The sequence below is a fragment of the Ictalurus punctatus genome, chromosome 3 (genome assembly GCF_001660625.3).
Source record: "Ictalurus punctatus breed USDA103 chromosome 3, Coco_2.0, whole genome shotgun sequence".
NCBI lineage: Eukaryota > Metazoa > Chordata > Actinopteri > Siluriformes > Ictaluridae > Ictalurus > Ictalurus punctatus.
The window spans coordinates 5,222,523-5,243,047 of NC_030418.2; the positions used below are offsets into that span (position 1 = coordinate 5,222,523).

The 20,525-nt window shown below is 39.6% G+C and overlaps 1 protein-coding gene across 6 annotated transcripts in view; it reads right to left on the minus strand.

Annotated features, from left to right (window-relative positions):
• The window catches only part of pde10a (phosphodiesterase 10A), a 112,237-nt gene that overhangs the window by 25,356 nt on the left and 66,356 nt on the right, over nt 1-20,525 (minus strand). For 4 of the 6 annotated variants that reach the window (XM_017463430.3, XM_047154390.2, XM_047154388.2 and 1 more), the window contains 4 exons: nt 16,051-16,182; nt 4,488-4,516; nt 3,137-3,260; nt 587-636 (listed from right to left, as the gene is read on the minus strand). In XM_017463430.3, coding sequence (XP_017318919.1) covers nt 587-636; nt 3,137-3,260; nt 4,488-4,516; nt 16,051-16,182 — 335 coding nt within the window. The remainder of the gene's footprint in view (nt 1-586; nt 637-3,136; nt 3,261-4,487; nt 4,517-16,050; nt 16,183-20,525) is intronic. The other 2 variants (XM_017463431.3, XM_017463432.3) reach the window with 1 other exon arrangement.

A 20,525-nucleotide genomic window follows, 5' to 3' on the forward strand; every position in this document is an offset into this window, starting at 1 on the left:
ACCATAAAAGTAACTAATGTTAATCTGGACATTTGTCGGATCGCTTGGAGAAAAAGGACACTTCTGTGACGGCTATTTGCGATAAACAGTGCAACATAAAAAAAATATTAAGGTTTTCATTTGCCGCACCCTCGTATGATCACTGATCGCTGTAGCATTTGTTCAAATGTCTAAATGTAATAAGTGTACAGAAATAGCTAATCGCAACCCTCAATTATGTTTATCTGTTTTAGATTGGGTCATAAAGATGACATAGCTACTCTGGTAATGAAGTAAAAAGAGACAAATCGCTGTTTGTAAATTCATTCATTCGTTTGAACTTGATGTTCCTACAGATTAGAGAAGGCTCGGGAAGAGAGAGACCCATTCATTCCTGTTTACAATACTGTCGAAGAGCTTTAACAAACAAGAAAGGGTTTATAATAATGTAAAGCACTTCTTTTAATGCTACGGAAATACCTTACCAGTGGTAGAAAGATTCAATCCTTCAAGCCATGCATCACCACTACCTCTTTGAAATTCTATTACTATATTAAGAATATATATATATATATATGAAGATTTGTAGACATATAGGGCCACTTACATTGTTGCATTCTCCAAGGAAGTATAGTGCAAAACCATCAGCTTTTGTGGCTGTGAGGGGAAAAGGAAAGAAAAAAAAAGAGATACTTTAGGTGTCATGGATTGGATCATCCTCAATTTGAGATAATATCAAGCAAATCATGTGTATGAGCTTGATTGGTTTGAAGCATTTTTTTTAAAAAGGGGGGGGGGGGGGGGTTAAGAGTCATAAGCTAGAGGTCAAATTATGTACAAGACTAATTTGTGTTCATGTATCTTGGAGTAACACTCAAGTTCGTGTGTGTGATTGGGCTGGCGTGTTTGTACTGAGTGGTGTTTAGGTTTAGGTGCATGCATGTGCATGCATAAATGTAAAAGAAAACATATGTACAGGGGGCAGGGCTGCGTCCCCGAGCTCTGCAGTGCTGCAGTGTGCTGACGAGGCGTGGGTGGATGAAATGTGACAGCCTGTGCACTGCTCACCCAGAGAGCAAGAGAGAGAGAAGCAGCGTCAGACAGAGATTGAAGAACATGCGCCAGGGCAAGGCCTGCTAACCAGGGTCAACCCCACCAGCACCCAAGCACTCTCTCTGCGCTGCATCATGCACCCATAAATCGACTGGACTGTCTGCTTGTGGAGAAAGCACTAAGGCCTTATGGAGACATACTGCAGAGAGGATTTGTCTGTTTAGCCAGATGACAGTAAAGGCCAAGCTACAACACTGAACACACAGCGCACAATGTCACCAGCAGCCCACGTCACATCACAGAAAGGATCGATGTTTTCAAATGTAGGGCTTATTTTCACTGGTGACAGTTATATAATACACCCAGCTTCAGAACTCTTCGTGAAAACGTGTCACAAAATAAGACGTCAAATCAGCATTGACTGATTTTTTGAGCTTAGGCATCTAGGTTGAATTTTTTTTAAAAAAAATTTAAAAATACAATACTAGGACTGAACCACTTCCTGTTATCCTTGACAAGGGCTGCAGACGCTTGTAGAGGAATCCTGGATGACCCCTCCATATACAATATTTCAAGCACTTTTATATCGTTAACCTTTGCTCATGTGGATCCTCAACGCAGTACACAAGTCCAACTTGAGAGACTCGAGAGAAGCAGCCCTTGCCAAACATTCGTTCTGTTCCTTTAATTATTCCTGAGGGTGTATATTTGGGGTCTTTTTTCTTCATTTTTGTCCCAATTTGGTCACCTACCAATTCCTAAACATCATCCAGCTCTCCCATATTATATGACAGCTAAAGTACCGACTACGGCCGGTGAAGGCTAACGTGCTTCCTCAGAGACACGTCGACCCAGCCAACCACATCTCGAACCGCTTTAGAATTCTGTGTCACAGGGCAGCATAACACACTCGAAGGAAAGCGCTATCTACCCTCTTCCACGTACATGAGCTCACAGACGCCCGTGATTGACACTCAGAGAGGATGGACAATTTTGCGCTATTGGCCCCCATCCATGGCTGTGGCATCTCCCAACAACCTCCTCAACTGTTGCAGCACTTGGGAGCCAATTTTTATTTGTATCAGGCTGAAGCAACCAGATTCTGGGCTGAAATATAATAATAAATAATGGAGAGGACAGAGTGATGTAGCCAATTCAGAGATGGGGATTAGTAGGGGGCCATGACAGAGAAGGGCCAATGGGGGAATTTCACCAGGACACCGGGGTTATACCCCTACCCCTAAATATCCTGGCCATCAATCTTCACAAGAGCCCCTAAACCACTAGTCACAAAACGCATCAACACCCCACCCCCATATTTTACAGATACTTTGTATGCTGCACAGTTTTTCACCAAACATTTGATTTTGCTCATATCTGCACACAGCACTTTATTACATGGCACCAATGATGCTTGGTGAAGTTGGAAACTTCTGTTTAACCCTTCCAATCATCATCTTGCTATGAAGGTGCCGTGTACCAGTTTATTTCATGTTGTGAAATCAACTACAACAGGGCTGAAACCATGATCCGCACTGTTCTATGCTTCAGGAACCATTTTCAGAATTTTGAAACTTTTGACGCTGATTGTGCTTAATGGTATTTTTAACGTGACTTGTGCAAGCCAACAAACATCTGTCTCTTTGCAATGGAAAACAACGAGGCATATTAATATCCCAGAAACAATAGGACAGAAAAACAGAGTGAGAGCAATTTTTTTTTTAACTACTTAAAAAAAACAAAAAAAAAAAAACATTATTTTTGAAGGATGACAAAAGGCTGTGATGAGAAATGCTTCAGGGACGCTTTGTAGAGAAAATCCAATTGCTATAACGTAAAAATGAGTCAATTCTTGTTTTAGGTGAAAAGTTTAATCACTGCATATTTGGCCCATGTTTCAGTATGTGTTCTTGAGACATGTACAAAACCATCATCACCACCAGGCAGGATATTCATTTTTATCAAATATGGTGTAATCTTAGTAATGGAGCTTAATCAGTGTAGGAGTGTGTGTGTGTGAGAATATATATATATATATATATATATATATATATATATATATATATATATATATATATATATATATATATATATGAAGCCTGACCTGTTTTGATGATGTTGCACAATTCGTACAGCAGGAGTTTGTTGTCTCCGCCTGTGTCCAGCCGCTGCTCCATGTAGCTGTTGAGCTCGTAAACCACGCCCTGCATATTAGTGTCCTGGTACTGCTGGACACATCAGACACACACAGCATGCAACTAGCCAAACACAAACGTCAGGCACCGTTTATTTAAAAAAAAAAAAAAAAAAAAAAAAAAAAAAAAAAAAAAAAAAAAAATGATTGACATATAAACACACAAACATGTTAAAACTCTCTATGAATCCCTGTCCTTCTGCTCTGGATACATTCAGGAATCCCACAACCACCGATAGAGTAGGTCTTTGTGTTATGCAACAGAAGGCACAGTTTACTTCAGTCTCTTCTTTGAAGTGTTACAGTTAGAGACGAGTAGCTTTGAGTCTTTGAACCACACCCACACGTCTCTCTACTTGCTCGTCTCAACTCATCCTATCTCACGTCCTCGGTCCTGTCCAGATGTCTCAAAGATTTCAGCTTCAAAATCAGTGCATGTCAATAAAAGCTGCTTGTAAAGACGCTCTTCATCACAGGTGGATTTACATGGATAACCACGACTGACTTGCGCGCACATTGATGTGGAGTACTAAATCGGTAAAGGGGACGCCCGTTTTGTCGATCCTACCTCAAACAATAAGGGAAGATGTCCTTGTGACCAAAGTCATTACAAAAATTTATGACATAATGACTGAAAGCTGACTAAATTAAAGAACATAAAACTTTATTTTTTTTTAAACCACACACACAACAGACTGGTTTGTGGCAAAACTACTAAAAGGTTTAAAATTATGTTAAGACATTTCCATAAAAAAAAATTATACTGTGACATTTAAATTTTTGGACAGTAACAGTACATCATAATTATACCCCTCAAATCAGGACAAAGGCTTCACTGACTCAAAACACGTGTTTTCCCAGAGCTCTCACTATGAAAATCTGGTATGATGTTAGTTGTAATAGTTCCTGTTCATTGTCTCATTTGGAACATCCTGACTAACATATATGATGGCCAACAATAACCAGAGTACCAAGTGGCGCTACTGTAATGACTGGAAACTGAGCCTAGTAAATCACAAATGCTGTGCTGTTTAGCATCTAAAGACACCTCCAGACGCTCACAATCTCTCTCTTACACAAACATATAATTGTAGGTACGGTTAAGCAATAAGGAAGTGAGAATAAAATACACTGTGGCTGCACTGGCATACGTGTGGGTTTTACCCCTGGGTAAACTTTTACAGCGCACACACACAAAAAAACCCTTAAAAACACCAGAATCACACAGTAAAACTATTCAAAAGGAAGTCACCTCACTTACCCTGCTTACTTCTTTAGTTGAAGGCTCATCTGTGTGGAGACAAGACAAAACAAACAAGTTGGTATCGCTTCTCTAAAAACAACCTTCCAAAATACTGTAGACTATTCGGGAGATAAATCACACTTACATAGTGAGTACTGAATGAAATAGGTTTAGTTTTAGCAGGGCTTCTATTGTCTCTACATTAGGGAAGTGACGGAATATGAATACATTATTTGCAATGAACAGATTTTATATTATATATATATATAAAAAGTTCACAGGGCAACTGGTTGAGCCCAGATGTGTGCATCAGGACCACGATCCTGTGGGACACAGCAAAAAAGTTGTGTGAGCAAGAAGTTTTTACTTTCATTCCGGTACAATCGAGAGATCGGATATGAAGCTTGCAGGACAAACGAAGATGGTTAACATGGACATACAGCGTTCATGCATTCATCCTTAGTAACCGCCTGGGTCAGGGCCGCTGCAGTTTAAATTAGGCTACTAGTTTGTTTATATTTTGGGAAATATAATTACAAAGCTTGTAAGAAAATCTCACAAGCAAGTATAAACTAAAATAAAAACTGCATGAGTGGGGTTAAATTTTTTTTTTTTAACAAATAATAATAATAATAAAAAAAAAAACTCCAGCATACATCTCTAGCTGAACTGGAGTGATGTAGTTTAGGTAGAGGAACAGTGCAAGCATTTCTACCGCTGGGGTTGTTTCCAGGGTTTCCAAAGGCATAGTATAAAGGTTAATAAGCTTATGCCAAGTCCACTTTGGGCTTAAAATCTGAATACAGACACAAATTTTTTGGAGACACCGATAGTGGCAGTGCAACACAGCCCTGGACGGACAGAGCAACATGCTAACACATAAATGTCTGCAAAAAGAGCGAAACGCGAGTTTGTGAATATGGACATTAGCTGCTCAAAGCGTATCATTGTGTCATATCATGATCAGACAGGCATTTGAGCAGAACCTTCTCATCAGTGAAAGACAGCTACTGAATCAAGGCTCAGAGGAAGAAAGCACTTTTCATGGCACGAGGTGGACAGATGTGGGCCTGAAAACAAGACGCATAAGGCTCCTCTCTACTCTGAGGTAATGTGATTTAGTGTACATTAGTGGCTGCCATGGCACTCAGTCACTGCGTCATTAAGCAACATGTGACCCAACATGTGACGAGCCATTTCAGGGACACAATGCACGCTCACCAAAGTGCAAATACAATGGACAGAGAAAGCATCAAGAAGACTATTTAGTGACATTGCATGTCTATTTTGCATTAGAAAATTAACCACAAACAGTCGGTGTATAGCACATGCGGCAAAAAAAAACAAAAAACACTTTGGCTAGCCAGTTTTCACAGTATTCATACTTTTATGCTGCTAACGACTATAAGTCATTTAAAATACTGTAAAGAACGTGTGGTAAAAAGAAACCTGGAAAAAAAAAGGTAAATTTTTATTTTATATTTAACGTACAGCAAAACTGCCTCCCTGGTGCAGTTATTGAGAATGCTGGGAAATTAGTCCTTGATTAACTGAAATATGACGCAGCAGGCATGTCCCAGCCTGACCCTGCGTTCACACGAGCAAGCGACAGACAGTGACGGTTCATTTTCTATTTTCTAAAGTGCACGACCTGGAGCTGATGACAGCAGCAGAGTGACACAGCAGCAGCAACAGACATTGATCAATTCTATGCAAACGATCGGCTCCGAGGTATTCCTTTGACCGATTCTCATGACTCATCATATATATCTGTTGTCTCAAGAAAGAATATAGAGATGGTGTGATACCACTTTTCCAATACTTCTACTGACACTGAAACCTTGAGTATCTGCTGACAGGGATACTCTTCCAATTTGTTTTTCCTTAAAAAAATAAAATACTAAGCTTAAATAGAAAGAAAATTATTGAAGCACAACATTTATTTAAAAAAGAAAAAAAAAAAGGAAAAAAAAATACAGGAACAATACATAGCTAAAGACATGGCTTTCACACAAACATCACTTGCATTGCACATAAAATAGACATTTAAATAATAATAATAATCATCATTTCCAAATCCAACTGCAATCTTTTCCATTTGTTTCAAGATCGAAGCCAATTCATTCTTTTTTCTTCAAATATTTGAGCCGCCATTTTAATTTTTTTTTGGTATCGGCCCAACACTGGCCCTGGGTGCCAGGATCCTTCAGTTTCTACCTGCAATTGTACTGTAATTGGCACAAGAACAAGTGTCTCATGTCAAACAAAAGGAACACAGTTATGTGTACACAATTTTAAGATAAGAAAATCTTTTATTACTTCTACGTGGGGAAATTATGTGTTGCAGCAGGATGACAGCAAGAATAGTAAGGTAGAACATACATTAATATGTAAAACAGACAAATATTTCAGACAAGGGTATCACTATGTCAGATCAGAACCAGGAGAGAGGGGGGGGGGGAAAGAAGAAGAAAAAAAAACCCCATGCACACCATAGAGTCAGATTTACAGAGAGTGTCTCTCTCTCTCTCGCTCTATTAAAGGATCATGAGATATCACACACTGGTAAAGTAGCTACAGGTCTGACTGACTGACAGGTCCATGATCACTAAATAACTCGTTCAGATTGCTTTAACAATCTGAATGCTTTAAATGGTTAAGGCTCTGGGTTACTGATCGGAAGCACTGCCAAGCTGCCACTGTTGGGCCCTTGAGCAAGGCCCTTAACCCTCTCTGCTCCAGGGGCGCCGTATCATGGCTGACCCTGCGCTCTGACCCCAGCTTCCTAACAAGCTGGGATATGCGAAGAAGATAATATCACTGTGCTGTAATGTATACGTGATCAATAAAGACGACTTCTAGTTATCTGAATTGAATTATTCAGTGAAACTAAAATGTTTCATTTTAGGTCTACCGCTTGTAGTAAGCAGCTCAATTAGATGTGACTGAGATTTTTCTTTGTTCAATAAGTTGACTGTTTACCATTATGTAACATCCTGAAGTGTTCAAGTTCTCTTACACCGCAGGAATGTGCCGTCAATTAACAGTAATTAGTAGTTACATTTATGGAACATCCATGAAACAAGTTCTTCTTGTTCTCACGTACGTTATGGCAGCTATAAAACCTCAAAGCTCTCTGACCTGAAGACATTCCCATGTCTGAAGGAACAACATTACAGAATTGTAAATGTCATTAAAGAATGTTAATATTAATTCATATTAGTAGATGACTGCTTCAAATCATTTATTATATATATATATATATATATATATATATATATATATATATATATATATATATATATATATATATATATATATATATATATATATTTTTTTTTTTAAGTCTGCAGACAAGTACCACAAATCGCACCAAAATAATCATTAGAATTAGTATTTGACTATTTATTGCTTTCCAGGAGCATTTTAAAATTATTTCTAAATGTTTCCTTTCATTATTCTGAAAAGGATCATTGCTGTAGAGACTTTCTTTCGGTTTGCCTAAAGATTTCTACAAAAGTGGACACTGTGATTGTGGCTGTACGATGTTTCTCTCTCTTTACTAGTGTTAATACCGCTCAAATGTGAACATCCATCTTTGATCTTGCAGGTAAACCGCACTGGCCTTATCTTCCCAGGCTATCGGATTCCACCGCACATGCTGATCTGTGTGCCTGTAGCCAGCGTCCAATCACAGCTGACAAACAGCTTCGGCTGCCTCACAAAGCCCAATCTACCACCCGGTCCCCCTGCCGTCTTTCTCTCATATCCACATTGCTGGATGGTGGGAGCTCGAAGGCCGAGCGCTCAGGCGGAGGGCGCTACTGTTCCATCTGTGAGCGTGTGTGTTTGGCTCCGAGCTTGGTGGAAGCATACTGGGTAAGCCAGGATCCCAGCAACAGCCTCACCACAGGCTACGGCAGGAGATTCACCTGGGATTCCCAAACAAATGGCAGGACCTTGCACTGACCCTTAAAACACGTCATATATCGAGTCAGATATATACAAAAGTCAATGTATTATCTCGATTTATAGCTCACAGATCTCTCTGATTGATGTTTAGTGCTTGAGAGCATTAAAATACTGCTAATTAATCACGAGGTTCCTATGGACAAAACCTGGAGGTTTCTCACTGTTTACATTTATTATTTTATTGCTCCCCCCCCTCTTTATTTTGTTTGGTTTAGTTTCCTTTTTGATCATTCTGCTTTTTTCCTTTTCTTCACCCCCCCGCTTTCATCCCTTTCTTTCGTCTTTCCTTCTTTTACACTTGTTTATGTATTTCCTTTATTTAATTTTCCCCACACGTTCTCAATGCACCTGCATGCAAACCTGCGTAGTTAAAGCAACAGTTAGTACGCCTGCGTCTTACTCTAAAATGAGGCGTCCTAAACAAATCTTAGAACGTCTGCGTCATCTTTGCACAGGGGAATATCGATTGAATTAGTGCAGCTGAGTGGAGTTGCAATTAATGACTGCAGCAAGAAATGTAGGAAGCAAAAATGAAAACGATTAAAAAAAAAAAAAAAAAAGGAACGGAGGCATAAAATGGTTGTTTTAACAATGAAGGCGATCTTGGGAGAAAGCAAGTGTTAAAAACAAGAAAACAAAACAAGTAATAAATGTGTATGTATGTGAAGAATGTTGTCACAGTTCCTTCCACATATTCTGAGCCAAAGGAGAAACTAGAAACAAGTTGCACATTGAGGCTACTCTATTGCTGTAACTAAATTATGGCACATTTCAGCCATTTTTCCCGAGCACGTCATCCATAGCGCTCTGCTTTAGTGCCAAAGTGATTAGAGCCACACAGCCGCAGACAGTCTGACTGGGTCATAAATCACTGTGTGTGTGTGTATGCATATGTGTGAATGAGAGAGAGTCAGATTAAAACAAGAGAGAGAAAAAGAGTAAGCAATAGTAAGTGTGTGCATCGGAGGACAGAGTTGCAGGCTATATCCCAGCTGTGTTGTTCCTCTAGAAAGGGTACACTGAATATGTTGGGAAATTATTAAGTACCAAGCACGTGTGTGTGTGTGTGTTTGTGTGTGTGTGTGAGTAAGAGAGAGAGAGAGAGAGAGAGAGAGAGAGAGTGCGAGCGAGCGAGCGAGAGCGCCAGGGGGAGTGGGGAGGGGGCCACTGACGTCAGTAGGGCCTGAGGGGGCTCATTAGTCACAGCCAAACTACACACACACACACACACACACACACACACAGACAGACAGGATAACACCTCACCAGTTTCACACACCTCAGTAGTCAGTCACACACGTCTGTAGTCCTGTACTTGCACCTTTGCTGGTTTGTTGACTGCCAGTACTCACAGACTTTTGACACGCACACATGCTGATTATAGGCTTGCATGAATTTTTACGCTCAAAAACCGTATGGAGAATATTCATTTAGACACACACACACACACACACACACACACAACGCTTAAATCGAACAGGCTAAATTGGCCATTATACTGCAATCATAGATGTTACACAACCATAGTGGGGCAATGTGTTAGGAATGTGTGCTTTGAGGGTAAATGCAGTCACAAGATACAAAACATGACTGTTCACATTTTGCAGGAGGGAAGTCCAGCTGCTCACACACTGTTCACCTCTGTTTATACTTGAGACCAGGAGATTCGCCTCAGACTTCACTGTTTGCATTTAACCTTAATTATACAACGGTTAGCTCCCAACATGCAAGCTGATTGGTTGAAAAAAGTGTTCTAGCAGCGATGTTGTATCTGATAACTGCACTTGTCCACCCCACCAACACCACCAAATATGCATCATTCAGCTGACCACAGGTTGCTAAGTAACAGCAATGGTCACATTACTCTAAGCTGTTGAATTGTTTAAAAAGAAAAAAAAAAAGATTATAAGTATAAAGAAAAATAACATGACTTACTTTGGTCAGATATTATTATTATTATTATTATTATTATTATTATTCATATTATTACTACTACACAAAAGCTGTAACTGCGACCACTGAGTAAATGTTAACAAATAGTAATGTTAACAAAATATAGCATCTCTTGACGTCAAAAAATAACTTATTATAATTACTATTTTTTCATACATTTAATTATCCTTGGAAAAGGTGGACAACAACCAAAGCACTTCCTCATCAGCAAACCAACACGGAAAAACAGGGAAACCTGTGAGGAAACCGGTGTTAAATTTGGACTGTTTTCACGGAGGCAGGAACAACAACGACGTACGTTGCACTCATTCATTTTTCTTTTATTTAATTTTTTTTTTTAAATATGAAAACGAGGTGCTGGCTTTAAAACAATTCATATTACAAAAAGCTTTAACATTTCTCTCTTGTTATTTATTTATTTCTAATTCATATTTCTAATTCATCTCAAATGAATGACCCAGATGGGTATTTGCATATACTGACTAGCTACAGTAAAATAATAATAAAAAAAAAATTAATAACAAATTTTCCAAGATTTTAACAATGTTTTAATTACACAAATTTTATTTCTGCCCATGTTGTTCCTATTTTAGTTGGAGCTTTTATGAAAACTGAATAAGATTCCAGAATACACATCTGGACCAGAGAATAGCTGCTGTACTTTAGTGGGCAATTTTTTTCTTCATATTTGGAATTCATGAATTTTTCATTTCTAGACTTTGCATGGTGAAACGAGTAGAAGCAATTCAAAATGTTCCCTTGTTTTCCCAATTTTCATATCGTAACGAAAAGCAAATAAACAATAACATACACAGACGTACCAACAAGCCACTTCTTGTGAATCTGCTTTTTGTGGTGGAAGAGACTGCAGATGTTAAAATGTACGTGGGAAACAATGTTCTTAGTTTATGTGCGTCATCTTTGTCCTTACTTTGCAAACTGTTGCAATAGAAAGCAAAAGAACCACTTCCTCTGAGGTTTTACTGCTTAAATAAAGCATATGAAGATCCTGAACATGAATGTCGAGACAAAAGAGCATTTCATTCTTCGGGTGCAACGGATCCAGAAATATAGTCATGTCCACGAAGCTATCAGAATGAGAGCACTAGCTTAGAACATGGTATAGGAAAGATCTAAGGAATTGAGAGAGAGAGAGAGAGAGATGCAGAGAAACACAGTCACATGATTAGGGATCATCAGGATTGTGAGGGTCCCCCCCCCCCCTCCATCTTTGGAGTGCTGGGAGAGACATGTGGGGACCTGTAGACACTCAGGCACGTAAAATGTTACAATCGAGGTCATGTGATGATCCATACAGCTAAAGCCATGGACAGAACACAACATGGCACAGCCTCCTGCACATGGTATTGCTTACTGAGCCACTACAATTCACCACAGGCGGTAATTTGTCCTACAGTCTTATTCTTATTCCTACAGTCGTATTCTTACGGTCTCATTGCCTGAGAAATTTCTGGTCAGGAATTCGTCATTGCAGAACAGACACTGCTCACTGCCCACACTGACCATCTTGGCATAAACTGTCAGTTTCACATCTCTTTACTGACTGTCCTCAGTTTCCAAAGAAGCCACAGCTGGATAGAGAGTTTTGTGGTGCCATGCCGACAACCTGTAGTGTAGTAACAGTTTCAATGTAGTAGCAAACTAGAATTGAAAACTGTATCCATTGAATACAGACAGGTCATGCCAGTGCCGTTAAATAAACATCAGCACTCTTAGAACGCCGCTTGTCCAATCAAATTCATCAGTCCACAGCACTACAAAAATGCCTCTGGCTTTATCCAGAAATTGTTTTGCATACTTCAGACACCCAATATTGTGATGAGGTGGCAAATAAGGTTTCCTTCAGAGGTTTCCTTCTGCAGGTCCTTACTCTCATACTGGCGTCTTGCTTTGCAGCATGTGGGCAGTTCTATCTGGTATTTTTCCTGGTCTTCCAGATCTTGCCTTGTCTTCCACAGTTCCTCTTAATTGCCATGTCATAATGACATTTCAGACAGTGGAAATTGTGAGTTGGAAGCACTCTGATTTCTGTTTATAGCATCCTGCGATTTGTAGGCATCAATTAGCTTCATTTTCAGATCCTCAATCAAGTGCATAGAGGACAGCCAGCTGTGCATCAACATTAGCAGAAAAATGATATCTTTTTAAATAATTTTCTGCAGTGGTTGTGCTTCCTTCTCTTCACTCACACATGCACACACACTTTGTTGGAGAGATTAATGCAAATGTTCCATGCCTGAAAAATTGGGAGGGTCTGAGGTCCTTGGTTTGTTTTTAAGAGGCCTTTCTGTCCACTATGAAAGGAATAAACATGATAGAGCACCTAACACATAGCAGATTATTTTTCAATAACAACACGTCCCAAAGTGTTTTTCCCTTTCATAACACGGTGATTTGTCAAAAATTACCACTATTCATTTATTAGTAAGTGACAAATATAGTTGCATTTAATGTTGGGGAGGATGTTCGTTCTGGTTATCACTTGCATTATAGCAGCTAAAATCAATAAAGTTTGTCAACAGGAGTAAATGCAGAATGCAGCAGCACACAGTCTTCAACTAGCCCAAAAGAACCCATCTCACACGCCTCTTCATGTCCCTCCACTGGGCTTCCTGTAGCTGCCTGCATCAAATTCAAGGCCTTGTCTAGAACAGCACCCCCCCCCCCCCCCAACACTCTCTTTGAGGTATATGTTCCCTCACGCAACTTGCGATCGGTTAACGACCGGCGCCTGAGCGGTTCTGTCCGCGGACCACTAGTGGTCAGTGGTGTAATTGCAGGGGGTCTGTAGGAAAGTTTTAAAAACGTTTAAATAATATTTCATAGATATTTTTTGTTAACTGTATCAAAACATTCAAATGAGATTAGCTGAGCTGACGATCGTTCATTGATGGATTCATTTTAAATTTATTTACAAATGAAATGATGATTTGCAAAAACCTATGAGCGGTAGACAAGTTCAAGTCGACATTGATGGATAAAATAAACAAACAAATGATTATTCAGAGAGTCAAATTAAATGTCACACCAACTATAAAATGTAAAAAAAACAAAAACAAAAAAAAAACCCAAACCAAAACAAAAAAAACAGTTTGATTCAATTTTAATGTTAATATTATTAATGTTAAATATGAATATATATTGACTATATAGTCTATAATTGTGGAGTGAGGGAGTCCTTGTGGATTGTTTGAAATATGCTAGGGTTCCAAAGCTCACAAAAGGTTGAGAATCACTGGTCTAGTGTACGAATTTTAGAAAGGTAATATAGTCTCAAATGGAACACATTCGTTTTTTACCAACCTGAAAAAAAATCCATTGATTAATCGAAAAAAATAATCGGCCAACTAATCAATTATGAAAGTCATCGTTAGTTGCAGCCCTAATTTTATTTTATATATGTGTACTCGCGCACATGCATAAATAAATAAATAATCAAACCACATTCTGCTTCATACTCTGCTTCATACTCTGCTTCTCTAGAACTCGATTAAAAATCGTGTATGGTAGCATTACTTGCATTGTTCTCCGCTTGTATTTCCTCATTCTAAGCCACTTTGGATAAAAGCGTGTGCTAAATGAATAAATGTGAAAGACAGATGATTACAGCGCAGTTCGGGCCTGCCACAGGTACACCTGACTTTCGGAACAGCATTGTGTTTTTCTTTTGAACAGGATGATCGGTGTAAATTGTTATCATTTTGTTTGAAGATCATCATTTTTGAAATTTATTTATTAAATACTGCCCTTCAGTAGCTACATAAGATATTTCCATATTTCCCAGAAGACAAAATAACAATTTGCACTGATCATACTGTTCAAAAGTTTACACCCCCCGGCTCTTAATGTATGGTGTTGCCTTCTTGAGCATCAGTGAATGTTTGCACCTTACGTAGTAGTTGTGCACGAGTCCCTCAGTTGTCCTCAGTGTGAAATCTCAATATCGTATAGCCCGTGTTGAAAAGGGGGAAAATATGCAGAAGGTGCAGGAAAAGCAAAGAATGAGCAGAACCTGGAGGATTTTTCTGAAGAACAGTGGGCAGATTAACTGCTCAGGACAAACAAGGGACTCATGAACAACTAATACACAACATAAACACAGTCGTTGATAATACTGTGTTGTTACCTGTATAAAGAATCAAGTGTACGGTTGATTTGTAGAAATTCAGGTATTATTGTGTCTTGTGGACTACATGTAAACATCTGTTATGTGAAATGTATTATTTTGGAATTATTATTATTATTATGAACATTTTTCAGATTCCGCGAGGCGTATTTAAACTTACGACCTCAACTGTAAATCCACGGCTTCAGGCTCGAGAATTCAACAGCAGTGCGGGATAAATCACATTTTAACGGCAACAAATTTGTCCCTACATCGTATGTGAAGCCAAAGTATAAACACAAACGGAGGGACGGCATCTTGGAGCTGACATCTTGTCTGACTGTTTTATTATTAACCAAGCCAAAGAGTCAATGCCTCGACCAGAGCAAAGCATTTAGACTGCGGACTCGATGTTTGCCTCGAGGGTAACATGTTGCCTTATATAAAAGCGTCATTAAATCAATTCGACTCAGATGTAGCCTCTTGTGCTCTTAAAAAAATAAAATAAAAAATGAGTCAGGTTGCATCCCTTTAAGTGTGCGCACACACTATGTAGGAAAGCACCGAGGCCGCTCAACATACATCCTCCAGCTCTGCTGCTGCGCTCATGCAGAAAACATTTCCAAAATGCGACACGTTGTGGCCCCTCCCCACACCTCCACTCCTCTCCGGCTGCCTGCATGCCCCTAGAGGTTGGCTATGACGTCAGAGGCTGAGCTTAGGCTGGCCGCCAGCGCTGTAGCCCCTTGATGGTTGTGGTGGGTCTGGTAAAGCGGACACAGTGCGAGCAGGACATGGCAGCGCCAGGCCTTTAATGACCTGTATGCACGCAGTAAACCATTTCGCCCAGGCTTTCACTGGCGCGCTTTCATTTGCTCATCGGCTCCAGTTACTCACACACTCGAACATACAGATTTGACAGTGAAAAGAAATGCAGTGTATTTAGTGCTTTGGCAATTGCAACTCTGTAAGTTTACCATGCAGTTTCTAGGAGGTTGTATTTATTTAGGGAGGGAGATGTACAGTATAATTCAACTACAAGTTTGGCATTTTATTTTAATGAACCACGCAAGTGTATATGTTCCAAGTTCAACGGATATGGTGAGGTCACCCTTTCTCCCGGCCAGAACCGTTTCCCCGCCAGTCTGATTCCTTCTGAAAACCATGCACTGAAGCCAAACACCACAAGCTGCACCATGTAGAAAATGACAGAACACATTTTTGTAGATCCACAATGAATAGAGCGTAATAACTTTTTATGTGAAAACCAAGGAAGATGCAAGTTGTACAAAAACAACCACTACTCCCCTAGAAGCTATGCTTACATTTACAAGTATTGAAAACAGTTTATAAAGTCACATTTACTGTCTCTTTCACAAGGTGGTTATATAAAAAAAATAGAAGAAAAAAAAAAAAAAGCTCAACACACCTCCGAAAAGCCAGCAAAGATCATGGCACAAATAGCAAGTGGACACAGGAGGAGATTGTTGATAATAGCAGAGCTCATGCTGCTTTTGCAGGACAGCATACCTGTAGGAGGGCCGCTGCTCTTGCGCTTCAGCCATCTGTCCACCGTCTCCGCGCTCACGCTCTCCAGCACAAACTCATCCAGCATCTGTGGGTGCAGGGAAAGGTACGCCTTCACTTTCTCATCCGTCAGACCTGCAAGACAGCCACTGCCATCAGTCCCGGTGCTTCGCTTGTACAAATATCAGAGCAGTGAGACACACATTCGTCACAGTCATTTCGAAGAACAGTTCGAGTCAACAGAATTAACAGTGAATGAAACTTGTGGCACGCACTAGCATGAGGCTGCGCTGATTGGCAAAGAAAATCACTCGCTCGGCTAGAGTAGAAAATCTGACCTCAGTGTATAACTAAAGGCTTAATCGAAATAGCACACTGCTTCCCATATTAGTATAAAATACACAGGACGTAAAATCATGACTTGTCTGATCCAATAATGTTAGTTAGTATTTAACGAGTTAGAATTCCCCCCGGTGTCTCTTTTAATGTAATTTAAGATTAAAGCAGCAGTGACATAATTTGTGACCACCTATTTGTCATTTTTACCATTTAAAAATAAATAAATAAATAAATAAACACACACACACACACACACACATATATATATTAAATTCTAAAAGTTTTAGGGTAGTATGCAGTGAGCTTCAGCATTGGTGGACACAGGTTTTAAACATGTGCCTTTACTTTTATTCAAATTTAACCCAACTTTTGTGAAGTTCCAAATCGACATGTACAGTATTTTTCATGCTAGCTCAAAACAAGATAGCTAATGTAAGCTTCAGATTTTGACTACACCCCCACACCCTGTACTTTCCAGTAAAATTGAGCGAGACATGATGGAAAGTGTTTTGAAAACTCCATTGGAGAGGATTTTTAAATAAATAAATAAATAAATAAATAAATAAAACAAAATAAAAATTTTCCATCAGAGAAGCCTAAAAAGCTTTACAAATTGAAAATCTAATGCTTATTATTAGTCTGAATTATGTGTAAAATTCAGACAGGACTTTTAAAAGACACTAGGGCTTCCAGTGGATTCTTCATATTTTCAATCAAGTCCACTTACCCTTTACACTTAATAATTTTGACCAGATATGACGGATCAATCACATGAACTCAAAATCACCATGACCTCTATAACGTTCACATAACGTGATAGGGCTTAGCTGTTAAGAGAATATCCAAATCAGCATAAGGTATGGTCTGATGCACAGAGCTTTGATATCGAAATCTGAGAAATGGAGCATTCTTAAATGACTCCGTGGGACTCGTTGTTTATTGTACTGCTGCATCTCCAGGGAAAGACAGGCGGTCCCGACGGAGCTGAGGGAAGACGACGCCCAACTTGATTGTGTTTAATAGGCAATTAAGTCCTTGTGTGTTTGCTAAGTGCTGCCGTTTATTGTCTTTGTTGTCAGCGCGGGCAGCCATTTGCCGAGCTAGTGTGTGGTTTTAATGCACTCTGTGGCGTCTGAGAGCCGATGTTGACGTACATCCTCGGATGTGGCCTAGCCTCTGCAGAAGCCATCCTTTAAATGTTAACGTTGTAATGTAGGGCAAGTATTGGAGTGTAACGTCTGGATTGTATTTCTCGGTGTATTTTTATTAGGGGATCATTTGGTCAGACTAAACGAGTCACTGGACATATCGTTTTTATGAATGAAAACGAAACCAGTAAACGGTAGCGAGTTGTGTAACGATTAAAATGAGGAACGATAAAAGTACGTCAGAGGAAAGGAGAAGGAACCGGAAGGAAATTAGCTTTTGGTTTAATACTTAGAATGTTAGAAAAAGAGTTCATGAAAAGACAAAGAAGACTAGAGGGCCTAGACTATTTATTTATTTATTTATTTTGTTTATTAGCTAAGATGATGACTCTAAAAGCTACAGATCAAGATCAGATGTCTATGAATAAGAGTTGCTCATTACATTTTTGCCGTTATTAGTTGCACATCTGCTCCAGGATCATTTGCCTGATACAGGTCACATATAAATAAAGGATAAAACATAATGGGGTGTGCGGTTACCCGAATTAATCGTGATGAGGTGGTGTGATACAGACACCATCCTGAACTGGATTTGTGTTCCTAAAAGTAAAATAAATAAATAAATAAATAAACACATAAATAAATAAATAAAAAGCATGCACTGAATTGATTTAATCCTCTTACACTACAGCAATGTCAGTTATTAGAATATCACACTAATTAAAAGACCACGTCATAACTTTTATATATTTATAGTTACACTTAATGTTATGGAACATTAAGTCATAACATGTAAGCCATAAACAGTCGTTCCAACGCACCGAAGACTTTCTCGTGCTAGAACGCTTAAAGGAACAGCTTTACCTCTTTGACACTGGAGACTCCTCCTATGAATGTTAAATGGACGCACTCTTTGCACAAAGCTTCACAGTACCAATTATTATTTGTTAAATAGCACTTTTAGAACTGGCATGTTAATATAAACCTGTGATCTGACTTACAGCTGGAACTGCTCTCAGTGCTGCTGTAAGTATGGAATAGTATTCAACATCTTCTGACCAAGAAGAACTGAGAATTCAACAGTGCTGTGGTATGATGGGTAATAATTACTTACTTAATTGATGGTATTACATATTATTGAATTATGAATTGTATGCGTGCACCATAGTCAATGAAATTTCATATTCTTGTATTATTTATATTTCCTCACTGAATGTATAAGCTTGAAGGGGATTACAGCTGGGAGGCATGTGTACCAAACGGACACACACACACACACACTCGCACAGAAACTACGAGGGATCGCAAAACCCGAGCTACGTCTTTTGTCTGGACTTCAATGGAACTCCAATGGGGTAGCAAATGACTAAAGACTGTTTTGGTGCAAAACAACAAAAGCCAAACAGACGAGGACGGCAGAGGCTCTATGCTTTGAACAGTAAAGTCGAACCAGATGCAAAAGTCATCCAGCCTCGCAGTCTTAACAGCAAATCTTGAAAAAATAAGCAATGTAGTGTCATCCTGATAGCCTGCAGCCAGCTATGAGCTGTGTGTGTGTGTGCGTCTCTTCTATTTGGTCCTTGCACAGAGACTGTGTTCATCAAGTTCTTGCACAGACGCCCAGGTCTTCGCACAAAACCGTGTGCACACTTAGGAAAGGGTTTGGGGTGGAGGGGGGGGCTGACGTTGTCCAGACACGAGACAGTGCTCTTGAGCTGCGTACAGCCTCACGAGACTCCTCGAGTCAGTGCTGACGCACATAGACAGAGTGCACTGCTTAATAAATCGACAACTGGAGGGGATGTAGAGACACACAACGGCTGAAGCAACAGCAGGGCAAGGGAGCGTCTCGCCTCGTCCGTCTTCATTTCACCGCAAAGCGGAAAAGACTTCCTGAGCCTCTGAATTTATGAAGTGCACTCAGTTTTAGGCTGTTGAAAATGGTGCCAAAATAAAACTGTCCCTATTAATTGGTTTACGTCAAACTGTCCCTGCCGAACACTCAGTCAAAGACACGCTCTCTCTCTCACTGACAGCAAGTGCACGCTGAAGCCAAGAGGGGTTTTTTAGACTTTAGTCAGGTTTTCGATTTAACATCTTGCTGCTTACTACACCTCAAGCCTTCACTTATTCCAACAATACAAGCCTCTGCCTCTTTAAAGCCACAGAATGAAAATCTAGGACACCTAGCTTCCCAACCTTCCCCTGCCTTAACCCCGTGTCCTTCATAGTTCGGGCAATACACTTTCCTTTTTGTGTTTTGGCGAGAATTCTATCTGAGGGATTATGGTCAAATCAATTTACATCAGAGCTCATTGGTGTAATACATAGCAGAGAACAACACACTAGTTACAGTGGGGGAAAGAAGTATTGAACGAGTCAAAATTTTTTTCAGTAAATATTTCCAATGAGGTTATTCATATGAAATTTTCACCAGACATGCTTTTTCTAATAAAAGTGGAATGAGACAGGAAAAAAAGGATTGAAGACACTAAGAAAAAGCAGTTTTCCAAGGCAAGGAACTAGCTGAAATCCGCAAGTAGTTAAAAAGTAATTATACTCCCCTCTATGCAAATTAATATCAGCTTTGTTGGTAAATTGATGGTCTATAAAAAAGGCTTTTCATTATCAAGTTGTCACACAAGAAACATCTCATGATGGATAAAAGCAAAGAGCTCTCCCAAGACCTTCGCAACCTTATTGTTGCAAAACATATTGATTGAATCGGATACAGACGTATTTCAAAACTTCTGAATCCTCCAGTAAGCACCATTGGGGCCATTAAGTAGATACATCATCACGCCGTCATCAACCGGTTATGCACAGGAGCTCCTCACAAGATTTCTGACCAGGGAGTCAGAAGAGTAGCCCAAGAGCCAAGGACCACTCGGAAAGTGCTCCAGAAACACCTCCAGGTGCCATCGTCACAGAAAACAATAGGCAATGCACTCCACTGCTCACGCTCACCCCGCAAGACTCCATTACTAAAGA